The following is a 17475-nucleotide window of genomic DNA, read 5'->3' as shown; positions in this document are numbered from 1 at the left end:
TTTGTTTTGTACATGAGTTATTTTGTGTGTATTTCGTTATGGAGTTCGACGAATTATTATGGATGATTGAAAGATTTATCGAATGTGGTTATGCGGTTAATAAAATCGAAAAAAATCGAATTTTATGGTTTGGTTTTATTTTTAAAATATGGTTTGAATATGAATATGGTTTTAATTTTCATAAAATTCGTATTTATAATTTGGTCACGGTTTAAGCAAAAAAATGCACCAAAATGAAACCGAGCACCCCTATTGACACGTGGACTCGGGTCCTCTTTATACTTGTTCAAAATCTCGATAACAGCACCGAGCCCCGATAAGTTGGTAATCGGGCACGACCCTTGGCGGTAAAAGGTGGCTCAGCTTAAATACCACCACGATTTACCTACCGTTGCCGGAGCTCTTTCCGGGTCGGGAGTACCCGAAGGGCCCATCAGAATTGGGCCGTGAGATTTTCATTGGGCCTGAAAACACAGGACAGGACTGGGGCTTAGGGCTCAGCTCCTTCTTTCCGTTCATCATCATCTTCTTCTCCACTGATCGATTCGAGCAGTCTCCCTCTCTTCGCGATATCCCTCCGTCGTCGACGATTCTTTCCTGCCTTGAAAGAATCACGGCAAGCTTCTGCTTCTTCTTCTTCTTCTTCTTCTTCTTCTTCGGATTCCAAGACACTGCAGATTAGTAGTCAGAGTAAAATCTCTCTCTCTCTCTCTCTCTCTCTCTCTCTCTCTCTCTCTCTCTCTCTCCGTGTCGTTTCTCTTCTAGTTAGTGTTCTCTGATTTGAGGCCGGGTTCTTGAATTTGGCGTTCGACCCGTGACTTGCTGCTCGAATCGTGGTCCCTAGGGGGTTTGATGATCTGGGGATAGAAAGATTTCTGGTTTTGTACCTCTACGAGCTGATCAAGTAGGAATATACAATTTGCTCGGGTGTCTGTTGGTGTTCTTCCGCGTAAATTTAGAGAATTTGTCCAATTTCAGCCGGTAGGCTCATCGGTTTCAGCTCAATTGAAGGTTAGGGGTAGAACTAAGCTGGACATAGCTCGGTTGTGAAGGCAATTGTCAGTTATTGTATTTTGCTTTCTGTGTACTTATTCAAATCTTGGCTACTTCTGGAATTTCATTGGTGTATTTTACTTCTGTTGGTTTCTCTTCTTTTTTTTTTTTTTTTTTGTGGGGGGGGGGGGGGGGGGGGGGTTTGTTTAAACTGATACTGCATTTTTTTGTTGTTTAGACTTTCAGTTATAATAGGAACACCCTGTGCAGTGTTTTGATTGTTCTCTTGTTTCATCACGTGTTCATGATTTCTAGCATTGAGGCAGGCAGTTCATGATTCCTAGTATTTACTTGTGTGACATGCAAAGGGGATTGCATCTTCTGCTGCTTAACCTGTTGAACCTGAAAAGCCTTCTTCACCATTAGTGTTTGTTTCCGTGGTAATAGATGGATAAGATCAAGCTGAAGACTTCTAAATGCTCCATTCCGTGTTTAAAATAGTTGAAATGTGATGGATGGTTGGTGTTGCTTTTATGAATTTTTGTGACCTATGTTGGATGGTTGGGTTTGGTCTATGTTTGAGAGGTGATGTGGGACAGTTAAGACTGCCCTCGTCTGATTTGAGACTCATGGTTACAACCTGATCTTTTTGCAGATGAGGAAGCAAAGGAAAAGTGTCAGTGATTCCACCTCTGGGTCCGGTGGGGGTCTAGATCTGAAGTCTGTAATCCATCAGCATTCTCTTTTTCTCGACAAGTTAATCGAGCTCATTCCTGCAAAGTTTTACCTGCCCAATGATGACAAGGAGAGACCGTGGTTCCATGGGCTCAGTAAGGCCCAGAAGGAATCGGCGAAGAAAGAGTCGAGAGAAAATGTTAAGAAAGCCAGGAGAGACCGACTAGATCCCGAGAAATCTTCAGCTACAACTGTTGACTTGTTGATGCAGAGCTTGGAGAAGGAGAAAGTGGACGATGGGGGTGACAGAGAAGATGCAGCGGATACCAAGCTCACAGTATCCAGTATGGAAGATGAGAAACGTAAAGTGACATATGAAGAGCTCCAGCAACGGCTACATAGCAAAATTGAACAACTCCGTGCAGCAAGGATCACTATGAATCCCGATAAGATCAAAAGAAAGACCGAGAAGGTCGAGCAAGGGAAGAAGCGGAAGAGAGATGCTGAAGTAAAACCCTCGACCAGTGATGGAGGAGATAGGAAGGTGAACAATGACATGGAAGAGGCTTCAAAGGAACTTGCTTTTAGCCAAGTCAAGCTTGGGAACGAGGAGGAGAGGAGGAAGAAGAGGAAGAAGCTCTCGAAGGAAAAGGAGCTTGAGAGGGCGAGGAAGCTCGAGGAAGTGAAGAAGGATCCGGTGAAGGGGGCAATGGTCTCAAAAAAGCACTCATGGAAGGCGGCAACAAGTAGGGCTGCCGGGATTAAGGTCCACGATGACTCAAAGTTGCTGAAGCAGAGCATTCAGAAGGAGAACAAGAGGCACCAGAAGAATGCTGAGAAGTGGAAGGAGAGGTTCGAGGCCCAGCAGAAGGTGAAGACAGAGAAACAGCAAAAGAGGTCAGAGAATATAGCAGAGAGGGCCCTTGAGAAGAAGATGCGAAAGATCGCTAAGCGGGAGAAAAAGCTCTTGAGGCCTGGGTTTGAAGGCCGCAAAGAGGGATTCATTAATGAGCCTTTGGCTTCAGCTTAGCTTAAGGTAAACTTTGCAGCCTCTTTCGGAAAGCTCCTTTGTAGGAATACGGGATTTTACCAGTTATCTGTTGGTAGTGACTCGAATGAGGTGATGTTTTGCCCAAGCATAGTCTTTCATTTTGGAATTTAATGTTAGGGATATATATAGTAAATTCAAAAGGATATAATTTCAAGTTTTGTTGTATTTTATTGAAAGCCAATCTTCTCAACAGTACTAAGATCTACTGAATGATTACTTTATTAGGCCAGGTTAGTCCCCAAGTGTCGTGTTTGTTGCTGTTCCATGTTACGTTGCCCCAGCACTTCCTCATTTTGTGATTTCAGGGGCTTTGTCACATCATGGTCTTCTCATAATTGTATGTTTTCACTCCGAAATTGAACGCAAAGCCTTCTACATGCACGTATTTACTTATAAATATCACCACCGAATAGACATCTGAGAGTAAGGATTGATGCTGAAGGATCGGCATAGAGAGAGCAGATGGAAGCAGTGGTGTCGGATCGGCATAGAAAAAGCATATTGAAGCCCTTGAGCAGACATATAATGATACTACTGGTGTTCTATATTAGTTGGCAGACAATCCTTGAAGAGGTTTCGGATTGAACCGAGGTGGGATAATAGAAACCAGACTGCGAACAAGTATAAATTAGTACTTATAAACCGGACCGCGGAATAAAAACTAAATGCTCTAATAAATTAGTAATTAAGCATATATATATATATATATATATCAATGATTACTAATTAGATATATGTAATATTAAAAAACAAAATTTCGCGTGCTAAAAGTAATGATCCTGAATCAATAAAATGACTAAACAATAAATTATCTAATAAACAAATACGAAAATAGATATTATATTAATTTATATTTGAAGATAATTATTTAAGCAAACATATAAATTATCACAAAACACTAACTACATAAAATTTAGGAGCATATTGAAATATAAAATTTAACGTATGAAAATAAAGAATATGGCTAGAACTATTCCAAAAAATGTGTAAAATAACATTTTATATATATTTGCAAGATTTCTTTAATATATCATTGTATTATATTAACTATCAAATAAATAAAATAATTACCTAACTATACTCACATATCTAAAAATACAGTATTACATGACTAATTCTATGAAATTAGGATAAAAAAAGTAAAAAATTCATAAATGAAAGTAAGGATATAGCATGACACAATTTTCAAAAAGAAATTCAAAATCAAGTTTGTATACTGGCATTTAATATTTGTATTGGATCTACATAATGTTAATGATTTAATAATATGCAAACAAATGAGGGGAATGATTAGCGAAATTAGTAAGATTATTCGAAATTTTTAATTACCTTTGGAAATTTTAACTACTATTTTTAAATTTTAAATTATCGTTTAAAATAATATGATAGAATGTGGAATTTTGAGATTGAGAAAGGAAAGAGCAAAATAAGGGGAGAGAAAATGCTCTCTTCAAGTCCGTAGTTACTATGCAAAGTTATGGTAATATAAACTTAAAATATTTGAAATAAGGATGTAATAAAATATTAAATCTAAACTATCAATAGAAAAGTAAACCTAATAATAAATAATCAAATAAATATGTCATGCATACTAATTAATAGAATTAGTTACAAAATCGTTATTGAACTATTCTAAAATTAGCTTAATTTTGTTAGTATATCATTGATTATAATATAAAATTACTCATTGGAGATATTTTATTATATGAAGGAACAAATGTGTCTCCAAAAAATCAGAATATAATTATTATAAGAAGTGAAATATAAATGCGTTAAATATACAACTCGAAGGATGAAACACTAAAGAAATAATTTATTGATCACATATATAATTTTCATGAAAAAACTATAAGCTCTTAATTTTATGATTTTATGGTCATATAGGAGAAAAAAACTTTATGCACGATATATGTAGTTATGCTCATCAATAAAAAAATATTAAAAAGACATGTGGATAACATAAAAATTGTTTTCAAAATAAAGTTGATAATTATAAATTTCAATTGTAATTTCGAAATTAAAGTACGTGATAAATCTGAACTAATAATTAACTTAAATAGATTATACATATCAAATGAGACAGTTAGTTGCAAAATTATCATTGAACTAATTAAATTTCTATAAGTTTTAGAAAGTTATGAAAAATTATTCTTTGAAACTTGAAATTAATACAATTAAAAAATATTATAGATCTTAATAAAAAATTACTCTTTAGAAAAAATTACATTGTAAGAAAGAATAAAAGAATATATATATATATATATACATGTTATTAAAATGAACCCATGTAACGCAAGGGTAAAAGCCTAGTATGCATGCATGTTGGTCTACAGAACAAGAGGAAATTCCACCTCAATTGATAATACATGGGTAAACTTAAGAACTAAGATTGGAATAGTTGGGATAATTATTCGCAACGCGATAATTTATCATTTTTCCATCTAGAGTAATAATATCAATGTTTATCAATTGCCCAAATGAGTGTGTTAATTTAGAAGATTAAAAATGATATAGAAATATATAAATATTCAAAAATTCGGTATATGACAAATGCAATCGTCTCGTTCTGATTTAATAGGAGATTTTGTGAAGAAAAATGGACTCAAGATAGGAGACACTATCATATTCTATGAGGACAGGAGCCACAATTTCTTGAGTTAATTTCTTACCTTTTTCACAAATTATTATTGTCACGTTCTTTCCTTTGAGTAACTTAATTTTGCTTGTTTGTAAGATTTTAATTTACTATGCATGGTGAGAATTAAGGATAAGGAAGAGTAAATAGGGAAAATCTGTCGAGTTAAATGACAAAAATTACTTCTTGACTTTTCTTGGGATGTTTTGGCATCATGAGATGCTTCGACAGTGAATGAGTAGAGACAAGAAATATGAAGAATGTCTTACCTCATAATGGTAAACAAAAGGAAATGAAAAATCTTTGGTTGAGTTTTTTTTTTTTCAAAAAATGTGAAGTGGCCTTAAAAAGAAGTTCTTGTAATTATTTTTCATTTTACAGCTAGGACTAGAGCTATTTTCCTCCAGGGGTCCTCTATATCCTCTCAAAAGTGCTTAACTTTCTCAATTATTAAAATTCCATTCCTAATAAGAAGGTAAAAGAATCCACATTAAAACGAAATTTTCCCCATTTAAGCTACTAAATTGAAGAGATAATCTAGAAGAAAATGACATAGTATTGCATTAAAAAAAAGAAAGGAAAAAAAAAAAGAAAGTCCTCATCTAACTGTAAAGTGAATTTAACATATTAGTTTATATAATTGAACTTAGATTCTTTTGCGTTCTATAATGAAAAGGCATGTGTCGACTCGACCCGTTGAAGGTTTTTCACATTATTGTAAAGTGAAGTTGACGCATCAGTATAAAAAAAGAATTTGGATTCTCTCGCGATCTATGAAGAAAGGGCAGCGTCGAGAGTTTTTTTGGATTATTGATAATTGGCAATTTATCTTCATTACATTTAACAATCTATTTTCCTATTAGGTTGTCGAATGGCATGTTCGTGTCCGTGTCGTAAGATATGAGCATTCTTTATCATCAATCAATGCTAGAAAGTACGTTTTCACTACTTAATCGTGGGCTATCCCAATTTAAAGATTTTCTAACGCTCCATCCTACTTATTCTCTAACAAAAGAGGGCATGGATCCAAAACCTGCATCATGGAGCTGTTAGAATTTTCTAACTCTTTAGAAGCCAGAAGTCTAACTCCATCATACTCCATCCAAGACTTCGGGTTTCTTAAGAGGTTTTTCCCTAAAAAGGCATATCTTAAAAGAAAGAAATGATCATCGCTCTTAGAATCCAGCCAAGACTCTTGTTTCTATTCGATATGAGATTCATCACTTCATCACCGGTAAGATTTCTAGAGTGGAACTTAGTCTAAATTCCTTCCTAAATAGGTCCAAGTCTAGAGTATTCATGAGGATCACTTCATACCGTCTCTCAACAGGTTCTGAATATGAGACTCTAGAGAAATAAATTACCTTGTCATCTCAGCCAACATATTAATTGTTCAATCTAACAAAATTTTGAGTTGAATTTTAAATTTTTTTCGGACATAGTTTAGTTTCAAGTCTAGATCAACAATAAGACATTAAGGTTATTAAGTTAATGATCTTCGTGACCCCAATAGTCCACAAATCACGGGAATGTTTCCTTTTTCTAAAGAATAAAAATTCATAATGTAAAGTTTCTCCATTCTTATCTCATATTTTTTGTCTTTTTTTTTTAAAAAAAAACAATGCTCAGGACTTTTTGGGCAGTACCCAGCCTAATACCTCCCAAGTCGATGTAAGCTTTCCTTGACCCATAACCATTTTCTGGGAGAAAATACTGAAGATTTTTTTTTCTTTTTTTCTTTTGCCCCCCCCCCCCCCCCCCCCCCCTCTTGGGCTAATTTTACTGAGATTCGAGCATTAACATGACATGATAATTGAATAGATTAAGAAGATATTTCCCGTTGTTATGTAAGATAATACGCGACATTGCCGTTGAATTGCAAGCCAGAATCTGAATAATCAATATTAAATGATTTATTCTAATCATATGGAAAACATGTGAGACTTATATCATCTAATGGCCCTGTTTTAATTACAAAAGGTTATATAACATGGGAGAGGTAGATAAGCGGATTGATTTATAATAACTAATAAGGTATATGATTCTAATGGTAGTTACTCAATAGTTGGATGGATCCCATCCTATATAGACTTTCACCAAATAATTTTGTTTATTATTAACTTTTTTTGGGTGAATTGTTTATAATTAATTTTAGTTTGTGTTATATATATATATATATATTTTTTTTTTGCTGGGTATCTGTTATACATATATATATATATATTCTTTTACTTTCTTATTATAAAAATAGTTCAAGAAAATAATAAAAAAATATAACTATAAGAAGGCAAGAGTGAAGACAGAGATCAAGGGAGGAATGTTGGGGTCTCGATTCATCTTGTCATCACCCAAATGAGATGGTCAGCGACCGCTAAGTATATCCTTAGTAAACTAAAAAGTTACATCCATCTTTTTCTATTCTCACTAAGAACACACAGGCAGTGACACAATCGAACAATTTAGGTCTATATTTTATTTTATTTTTAAAATTCGGGCCAGCCCGGGTCCCCATCGGGTTCTTCGAGTCCGATTCGGTGGCTGACCGAGAACTCAAACCAACCAAATTTTAAAACGGGTTTTTGGGATCGGATCGGATCGGTTGTTGGGTTGGTTGGATTTGGCTTTCACCTCAAGTTCAGGCACGACCTCGTACCAAATGAAAAAAAATTTTTAAAAATTAAAAACACCCAAATATGAAATTACTACACAGAAGGAAAAAGAAAAGTAAAGAAAGAAATTTTGAGAAACGTTTCGAGAGTGTTCGTCCCTGAGGTTACGATGCCGGGGGAAGTGGGAAAACCCTAGCTCGCTGCTAAAACCCTCCCCATCGCCAAAGAGCTCTCATCTCATCATCAGTTCGAGGAATTCTTAGAGAGAGAGAGGGAGAGAGAGAGAGAGAGATTGAGGAGAAGCAATGGTGTGGTTTCAGTGCGAGGACTGCGGAGAGAACCTCAAGAAGCCTAAGCTTCCCAATCACTTCCGCATTTGCTCTGCATCCAGGGTACCTACACTACTTCCATGAATCGATCCCACGAATGAACTCAGCTTCCTCTCCGCCATCTTTTGCTTCAAATTCATCCACATTTCCTCTTCTTCTTCTTCTTCTTCTTCTTCTTCTTCTTCTTCTTCTTCTTCTTCTTCTTCTCCTTCTTGATTGTGATGACAACCATCTGGCACCTGTGCAGCTCTCGTGCATCGATTGTGGAGAAACTTTCGGCCAGCAAAGCGTCCAGGGCCACACCCAATGCATCACCGAAGCGGTACGCGTCTCTTCTATTACCCTTTTCCCCTTTTGCAATTCGATGATTTCTCCGTCTTCATTGCTAGCCCTTTGAATTGGTTTCGATAAGCTTCTGCATGGCCAATTGCGTTTTATTCCCGAAATTTTTGAAGCTCACTGAATGATTGTACTTCAGTTTCGCAACAGTGATATAGGCCTGGAATGTTTTGGCTGCGGTGCTTGTGAAATTAGAGCAGAATCTGTTTGTTCGGCTGCTTGCTTAATCTGTAGTCTATTTGTTTTCGACAGGAAAAGTACGGTCCAAAGGGCCAAGGGAAAGCTTTGAATGGCACACCTGGTAAACAGATCAACAAGGATTCTAAGCAGCAACAGCCTGATTTCGACATTAAAGTCGGCCTATCCAAACGGCCTCCGTGGTTTTGTAGGTACAGCCTCCTTTAGCTCTTTCCTCATCATCAGTTGTGGTAGTTATTTAGTGCCCATTAATATGTGTCTAGGCGCTGCAACTTGCACAAGTGAATGGAACTTGTTTCATTAGTTGGGAAATAAATAGCATTTGCACTATAGCAACTCGTATGGGGTGGTTTGTAATCGCCTGATCACCTACTTGAATAAGTCAGTATCTTCTATGTGACTTCTGATTGCGTGACAATTCTCATGCATTAGCTAGTGATATATAAGTGAACTGGAGATTTAGACATTTCAGTTGCAAAAAGTCTTATTTGCAATTTCAAAGCGACCCTTTTGATGCGATTCCATCTGCTCAACAATCCTCCGCTTATGCAGTCTTTGCAACACCAAGGCAACAAGTGAGCAGACCTTGCTTCTCCATGCTGATGGGAAGAAGCACAGAGCTAAAGCACGGGCTTTCCATGCTTCGAAGCGGCAACCACAGCAGAAGGAAGAGTCCACTCCTCAAACAACTGCTCGTAGTGAGAACCCTTTACCTGCTAATGGTACAATAGTGGAGGAACCAAAAGTGCCTCATTCTTCTGAAACTGGTAGAATTTCACCTGACAAGTTAGAAAAGGATAACAGAATTTCTCCAGAAAAGAGAAAGAGAAAACGTGATGACTCTCAAAATGGAGAAGTGATCCAGGCTGATGGGTCAAATGTGAAAGGAAGGAAAATAAAGTGGAAGAAGCTGATCGAGTCAGCCTTGAAATCGGTATGCTCTTTTATCTTTTAACAATGATGAATATCTAAATTCTGACTGTGTTTCTCTGATAATATTGTATGATCGATTAGGAAGTTGTCCATGTTACATTCTTTTACTGCTGTTTTAATGTCAGGATCTCTTTGATACAGAATCCAGATAAACCTATGAAGATTAAAAAATTGAAGAAACTTCTGTTTGGAGCAGCAAAAGAGATGGGGAAAGAGCATGATGAGAACACACTTAGTGAAACACTCCAACAGAAGGTGAGTGGATCCAAATAATTAAGAACTCTTTTCCTCCTTTCTGTTGATACAGCCATAATACCGAACCGATTCAATGTCCTTTGTCGTTCTCCTGTTCCAGCTCAACTCAAGCTCAAGATTTATAGTCGAAGGCAAATATGTCCGTCTCGTTCAAAAAGACTGGAAGAGCTGAGGAAATTGCATATGAGCATCCTAATGGTTTGTCTCAACCACAAATTTTTGCAGGCATATTGTCAGCGATTGTTCCAGGACTAAATCAGACTAAAAAATATTCTTTGAGGGAATATCGACTATATTTAGCTGAAATGTACGAATCTTCAAAGTGTTTGGAAACATTGGTTAGCGTCTCTTAATGATTGAAGGCAAAATTTTGCAGATGTCATCTTTGCTGCCTGAGTAATTTTGCTTGCGACAGTTTAACATGTCACTGACCTGATAATTATGATGCACGAGAAATGCATCTCTGCTCCTGATTGTGTTTCTATTCTGTTTGCGTGTGGCGAATATTGTGTTGGAGTGACAACGATTAGATCACCTTGAATTAGGATTTGACTTGGTGAAGATGTGAGTTTGCAATTTTATGAAGTGGCCGAACGAAGGGTATGCATAAATGTACTTGCTAAACTCGTGCAACGATGTGTCAATTTCAAATTTATTTATAAGGAGGAAAATGGGTTTTCAATGCTTTCTAGTGGTCAATAACCGTGACTGGGCTTGGTTTTGGGGAGTTGTTGTTGATGGAGAAGTGTCAAAACAAAATAATTGAAAAATAAGTGTTGGTTTCAAAATAAGTTGAAAAATAAGTGTTGATTTCAAAATAAGTTGAAATGTTTGGAAGAAATTGATTTAAAATTGTTGAAAGTAAGAAAGACAATTATTAATATTTGAAATAAAATAAGTAGAAGTGAATTTCTTAAGTATTTATTAACAAGCTTGAGAATATCACATTTGCAACCGCAATTTCGATTCAAACCGTAATTTCTAAAACTCTCATCAAATACTATAATTATAAAGTAAAGTGATTATGGAACATCCGATCATGGTTGCAATTTCGATTCAAACCGTAATTTCTAAAACTCTCATCAAATACTGTAATTATAAAGTAAAGTGATTATGGAACATCCGATCATACTCTCAAACAAATTCTAAACATGTCTTGGCGGGGACATGTGAATAAATGGTTAATAAAGGACTTCCAAAATCTTTTGGTAGGTGAAGGACTTACAAAATCAAATCAACAAGTTCTGTCGTTGTTCCAAATCAGTTCCAGTGGTGAATCAAATCAACAAGTTTTCTCACTGTTCCAAATCAGTCCCTGTGGTGTTTTTCGTGATTTTCAACCTGTCCTGAACTTATGTATAGATTGGTTTACGAATAATAATCTAACTTTACTAAGCTTCAATTGTATTTTTCCTCAAATTTAACAATACAATAATTACTATTTTGTCTTTTTTTTCATTTAATAATACATTTTCCCTTGTACTTTTTTCTAATCATTTGTAAATTTCTATTTAATAATACTTTCTTACTCATATTGTTTCATAACCATTTTTAAAATTAATTTTTTAATAATAAATTTATTATCTATTTTTTAGGGGTGACCGGTTCCGGATACCCTGTTTTTTTTCATGTTACCCGGACCCTACCCTGTAAGAGACCGGTTCCAAGATTTTGAAACCGGACCCTACTTTGTTGAATCCTGAAACCGAAACCTACCCGGAACCTGTATTATACTACATGTTCCAGGTACAGGTTCCGGGTACTCTATTAGAACCTATAATTTTTTTTCGGTTTCATCAGTTTGGTGGTTGTTTTAAGTGAATAAGATTAATAAAGGGCATCGCTCACATATCAAAAAGGAGAACTTGACTTGAAGCAACCCAATGATTTGTAGAACAAACTTTTGCATTTGTGCTGAAATCATGAGTTAACTGCACTGAAGTTGTTGTTACAAGTGACCTTTGAATCTCTGTCGTTAATTTGTTCAGAATGAATTGTTGTATTCACTTGAAGGTCCAACTGAACTTAGTGACTATAGAAATTGTATGATGCCTAGGCAGAAATCGATATCCAATAGTCCCACCATCATCGAAGACGAAATCCGATCAACAAAAGTAATAAAAACAAGAATCTGAACAAAAGGGTTTCAAGATCTTTTAGAAGTTCTTTCTTCTACCACAAGAGGAAGAAACAGGTTGCAGAACCAATAGAGGATAAAAAAATGTAAAGCAAAACTTTTTAATCTAACAAGATAGTTGATGATAACCAAATTAATCAATTTCAGCAGCAAGCAGTTGGGAGCAATAATGTAATTAAATTTAATATACTTCCATTTGCTAAAGGTTGGATCTATTTGGTTCAGTATGCACATATACATTAGTAACATTATGCTTCTATTTCCATTCCAGTAGATGGGATCACAAATTCCTTCAATCAAACCAACTGGAGTTCAGAGAGAGTCGGAGACAACATAGGAGGCAGAATCTCACCGGGAAAGGGAGCTTCAAGGAGAGTTGGAGCCGGAGAGTCGGAGACGAGAGGCAATCGACGGAGATGAGCTGCAGGGGATTACAAAGCCTATTTAGGGTTTTGACAATTAACAGTACAGACTAACAGAGCCTATTCGATGGAGAGTCCATAGGAGAATCTCACCGGGAGAGTCGGATAGAAGAGCGACGGAGAGGAGCCGGAGTGGAGAGTCGGAAACGAAACAAGAGCGATGGAGAGGAGGCAGGACAGAAGCTCACCGCTGTCACCAGGAAATGGGATCACGACACGAGCACACTTGAAGACGAGATGTAAGCGACGGAGTCGAGAGTCGGAGACGAGAGGCGACCGACGGAGAGGAACTGTAGTGGGAAAGTCGGAGGCGATTCATAGGAGAGGCGACTCAGTCCCAGATGAATCCTGTGTTCCAGACTCCTGCTTGAGACTGACTGAGACTAACTTTACTCTCTTTTTTTTTTAGTAATTACCATCCGGTTCTGGATATCGGTTCCGATTCCAGTTCCGGATATCGGTTCCAATTCCGATTTTGGATACCCTATAGGTTGGAACTAGAATCGGAACCGAAACCGGATGTCACCGGTTCTTTATTTTGATACCCGAACCCCACCCTATTTTCAATACGAGCTACCCCGGACCATATCCTAACGGGTAGGTTCCGACCGGTTCCGAGTATACTCAGTAACCGTGCACACCCCTACTATTTTCACATCTATCTATATATACTCTTGCACATCAATATATTTGTCAACACTTATAATTATTGTACAAAATCAAGTTGAATTGGATAATTTATCCAACTAAAAAATCAAACGCAAGCTGACAGTTTTGTGACTCAGCAACTGAGGTTTTGGGTTTTTTTTTCCCAGATCAGTTCCTAAATTTTCCAGAATCTTCAAATTTATCCTTGTCGATGATGTGTTGCAAATGTGTCTGGCTTTTTATTGGACAGATTTTCTTTAAAAATTGATATTTATGGTCCAATTCGGTGACGTGGCTATGATGGACGACGCATAAGAATATGATTGGTATATATGGCGGGAAGATTCGGGAACGATATAGTATTGTATGCGAAAATTATAAAATGAAAATAATGGACATATGAGATTAAAAGTTAGTGGGATCTAATGACTTAAATTAATATTGCATTATAGAACACAAGTTGGTTTCCATATTAGAATCTACCCTTATAAAAATGTCAACTAAAAAATGTTTCAAGTTATCATTTCATTATATTTTTAAAATATATCTCTTACGCGGAAAAAATATTTCTCACAAAAAATTAACTAAACTATATGAATACAAAGGCCCGCACAACACGCGGGCAACAACACAAGTTTATAGTAAACTGAATCGTAACTTCATATTACGGCTTACTAACTTATTAATCAGAATAAGCCTGTACAAAATTTTGAAAGTACTTAAATTATTAATGACATGTAGCTTTCAAATAGATGACAAATTGCAAAACAAAAATTATGGCAAATTCTACTGTGCGCACCTCATTTGAGTTGAACCATACAACACTTTATCTTAGGGTCCTTCTAGCTTTATAAAATTAGATCTTAGTCCCCATAACTTTTCATCAGTCCATGATTTCATCCCAAATTTGATTTACTGAAGTGGACCAGTTATATTATGCCACGTGTAATTCCATTCCAGCAGTTTTTCCTCTTTGATTTACTGAACGAACCGTTTTTAAGAGTCTTACAGATTATATGTCTATAATTCAACCCACAGCCCGAACCACCGTTGCAGGAATGAATGTTGATGTCGACTAGCACGACAACCAATAGCTGCACAATGGTTGCCGGCACGACAGCATCTGACCGAGGTTTCATCATCTTCAATCGTCAACCAATTGATATGCGGTGAAATTATCATCATTTGCCATGAATCCCGCCGCAACATTGCCACGCGACGCCAACCTCCGCCGGAGCTCCGCTGTCCACGCTACTTGAGCCTAGTGGTTTCCCATATTGCATGCTCCCGCACTTTAAAGATCTCAGTCACGTAATTTTTCGGTTTCATATTTTGTCTCAGTTCTTCCTTCTTCAAATCGGCCAGGTAATTAATCTTCAATTCATATCCCAATTTGTTTATTTGTTTGTTTTCATGTTTGCTTGAATTCTCATTGAATTTGTTTGGAATTAAGTGAATATATTTAAACTTTGATCGAATTTCCAAGTGATATCAGCTCCTACTTTTTGGGGTCGTAGCATAGAATCTCAGTTATGCTTATAACAAGTTCGCTGAAATAGCTAAAAGAAGATATGTAATTTATTTCACGTATGATTGGTTTGTCATAGAAAATGGCTAGAGTTAAAATGTCGGATCCAACAATGGCAAATACAATGAACCGGATGATAAAAAAATTCGGGTATATCGATTAATTAATCCATTATACGAACACTAACTATAGCATTTCTGTTTCTAGTTAAATTACATTGCCATTTTCCAATGTGTAGGTAATTGAGAGAATGCCGTGATAACAAAAGCAGATCATTTGAGTAGAAGATTACTGTTGGAATTGGATCTAACCATACATGTATGAGACTCTTTTAAGTAGTAGAAACCAAGTTGGAGTACTGTTAGAGAGAGATTGAAAGCTCAAATATTTTATTATATATATTTTGGCAAATGTGCTCAACTGTATGCGTTGAAGTTTCTGTATCGGCAATTAAATGCAAATGTCTTGACATATGAGTGTCTTTAAGCAGTAATAATCCAAATTAGAGCAATGTCTAGTGGCACATTAAATTTCCTATGCAATATTTTGTACTCGGTAAAATGACCACTGGTGAAGGAGACTACGTTAATTACTACGTGGTGTCCGTTCACATTTATGTATGAAAGGATAGTCCTCTTTGACTAGCACAATTATGTATAATATTCGGAACACATCAAAAAATATTGACTTGGCGGAGTCATTTTTCCCATGAAGTGCAATTCCAAACTGAATGTAGTTAATCAATTGATCATCAAAATATAAAAACTGGTGGAACACTTGCAATTTAAATAGAAGATATCTAAATTATTATGCGTTATTCAATCATGGTTGACACGAGCTCCAATTTTGCAAGTCTCACTAACCAAACAATAAAATGGGCATTGCAATATAAGCTCACATAGTCGATGATCAATGGGATCAAATCTATGAACAACAGTATTCCAACAATGGCATCCCATCGCCCTGCACAGATGCATTTGATGGAAATGTGTCCTTGCAACTCCATAAGAAACCTCGTTGTGGATCTCTATTTATCGATTATGTGACCAAAGCGCTCTGCATGTCTTGCCAAATCTTCTCCATTGATTGCACCGACCAATGAGAGGTTATAAAAGGCAATGTGTCTACCAATGGATTCGACCTCGCTTCCTCAGCTGCACTGCTTCCTGCAATAGTCTGTAGCTTCTTATTAGTTCAATATTTTCGAAAAATTAATGTGTGTCAAGGATTAACTTAGAATACATATTCCCAACATTTGTTGCATCCCCATGGAAGTTTCTAGTAGTTACACTAAGAGTCGGGGTTCGGCTTACAACATGAGCGAGTTCAATTCTTCTTAGAATGAGAGAAACTAGTTGCAAAGATCACCTCAACCTGCCATTCACGCAAGCTTCGAGGTTAAAAAAAAAGGTTAATTACATTGGTGGTTTAAAAAGTTTTAATAATGTATCATGTTGATCTAAAAAGTTTTTTTTACTACTTGATGGTATAAAATATTTCAAAGTTGTAACATGATAGTACAAACCGTTATCTCGCCATTGACGCCGTTAAGCCATCTTTTACAAGACTGTAAATTTTACATCATCATGTAACTTATGTAAAACATTTGGTACTATTAAGTTACACTTTCAAAACATTTTGCACCATCATGTAACGTCCTACAAAAACCGGTTTTGTACCACCAACGTCAGCTTGAAGGCGTCAAATGATGGTTTGTACCATCATGTTACAATTTTGAAACATTTTATATCATCAAGTAGCAAAAAAAAAACTTTTTGGACTAATGTGATACATTATTAAAACTTTTTAGACCACCAGTATAATTTACCCTAAAAGAAATCTCAAGTTGACAATAGGGAAAAAAAAAGCTTAGGAACAAGAAGTTATTTATGATTACGCTAGGCGAATATTCAAAACGCATTCAATGTCGCAGGTGGCCAACACAATCCGAATTATGAGAAAGAACACATCGTCATTGTACTATTTTCGGGACGACATTGTATTGTTTGTAGTGGATATGAAAGGAGGAGAAGAAGATTTGTGAATTGATAATGCACTAGTGAGTTAATATAGGGCAAGAAGCCGAAAGAGTGAGAGATAACCAACAGGACTATTAAGAAAAATTAATATTGCTTGCTAATTGTTTGCTTCATTTGCCACTCAAAGAGACAAGTTTTGTTGCCCATTAAAATGCCAATAAGATTATAATGTCTTGACAACATATGTGATGTCTCTTGTTAATTGATGTTTATGACTGTTCACATCTATTAAGGGAGGGTACATATGTTCTATACAAACACTTAAATCTAACTGTTCAAACAAAAATGTATGAATTTAAAAGAAAATTTGGGGCAACGAAAACATTTCCTCCATTGACAATTGAGTAGATGTGCGCAAATAATTATTTGTTAAGACAACTAAATTAATATGTCATGACAAATCAGATCTAATTAGTGGACGATATTATAATCGACATCGTGAACCGGCTCAATTAGCCAACCAATTTAATTACAGGGTCCAGGCCAATGATGTGGCAATAATTGATTGGCCACGTCAGATGACTGATTTTCCAAAAGAATATTACTATATAGGGGAAAGTAGAAATTAAGGAAAATGGAAACTCTAAAAAGATATACTTGTGAAGGGAAAATTAGGAATAAAAATAGGCACATCGTGTTGTATGGTGCAATTCGCATGGGGTGTTGCACTGTCGAAACACCAAA

General features: G+C 36.1%; 2 protein-coding genes and 1 long non-coding RNA gene across 4 annotated transcripts; all 3 read left to right on the top strand.

Annotated features, from left to right (window-relative positions):
* Positions 1-526: 526 nt before the first annotated feature.
* On the top strand, positions 527-2953 carry LOC116197522 (ribosomal RNA-processing protein 14-C-like). Of its 2 annotated transcripts, none has more exons than XM_031527689.1 (2): positions 527-690; positions 1649-2953. In XM_031527689.1, exon 2 carries the CDS (start codon positions 1649-1651, stop codon positions 2696-2698), a length of 1050 nt encoding a protein of 349 aa, XP_031383549.1. In that variant the 5' UTR covers positions 527-690; the 3' UTR covers positions 2699-2953. The 2 variants fall into 2 exon arrangements, with proteins under 2 accessions (XP_031383549.1, XP_031383550.1); XM_031527690.1 differs by lacking the exon at positions 527-690 and adding an exon at positions 765-1011.
* A 5125-nt stretch (positions 2954-8078) lies between these two features.
* Positions 8079-10399, top strand: LOC116194123 (UBP1-associated proteins 1C). Its single transcript, XM_031522856.1, has 6 exons — positions 8079-8355; positions 8540-8614; positions 8884-9020; positions 9382-9763; positions 9904-10017; positions 10118-10399. Exons 1-6 carry the CDS (start codon positions 8269-8271, stop codon positions 10187-10189), a joined length of 867 nt encoding a protein of 288 aa, XP_031378716.1. The 5' UTR covers positions 8079-8268; the 3' UTR covers positions 10190-10399.
* A 3641-nt stretch (positions 10400-14040) lies between these two features.
* Positions 14041-15263, top strand: LOC116197240. The gene is made up of 2 exons (XR_004155007.1): positions 14041-14589; positions 14991-15263. It is a non-coding gene; the product is annotated as an uncharacterized LOC116197240 (long non-coding RNA).
* Positions 15264-17475: the final 2212 nt, after the last annotated feature.

Source organism: Punica granatum, chromosome 2 (genome assembly GCF_007655135.1).
Source record: "Punica granatum isolate Tunisia-2019 chromosome 2, ASM765513v2, whole genome shotgun sequence".
NCBI lineage: Eukaryota > Viridiplantae > Streptophyta > Magnoliopsida > Myrtales > Lythraceae > Punica > Punica granatum.
The sequence above is the reverse complement of the archived record's forward strand: the minus strand, read 5'-3'. Positions and strand labels throughout refer to the sequence as shown.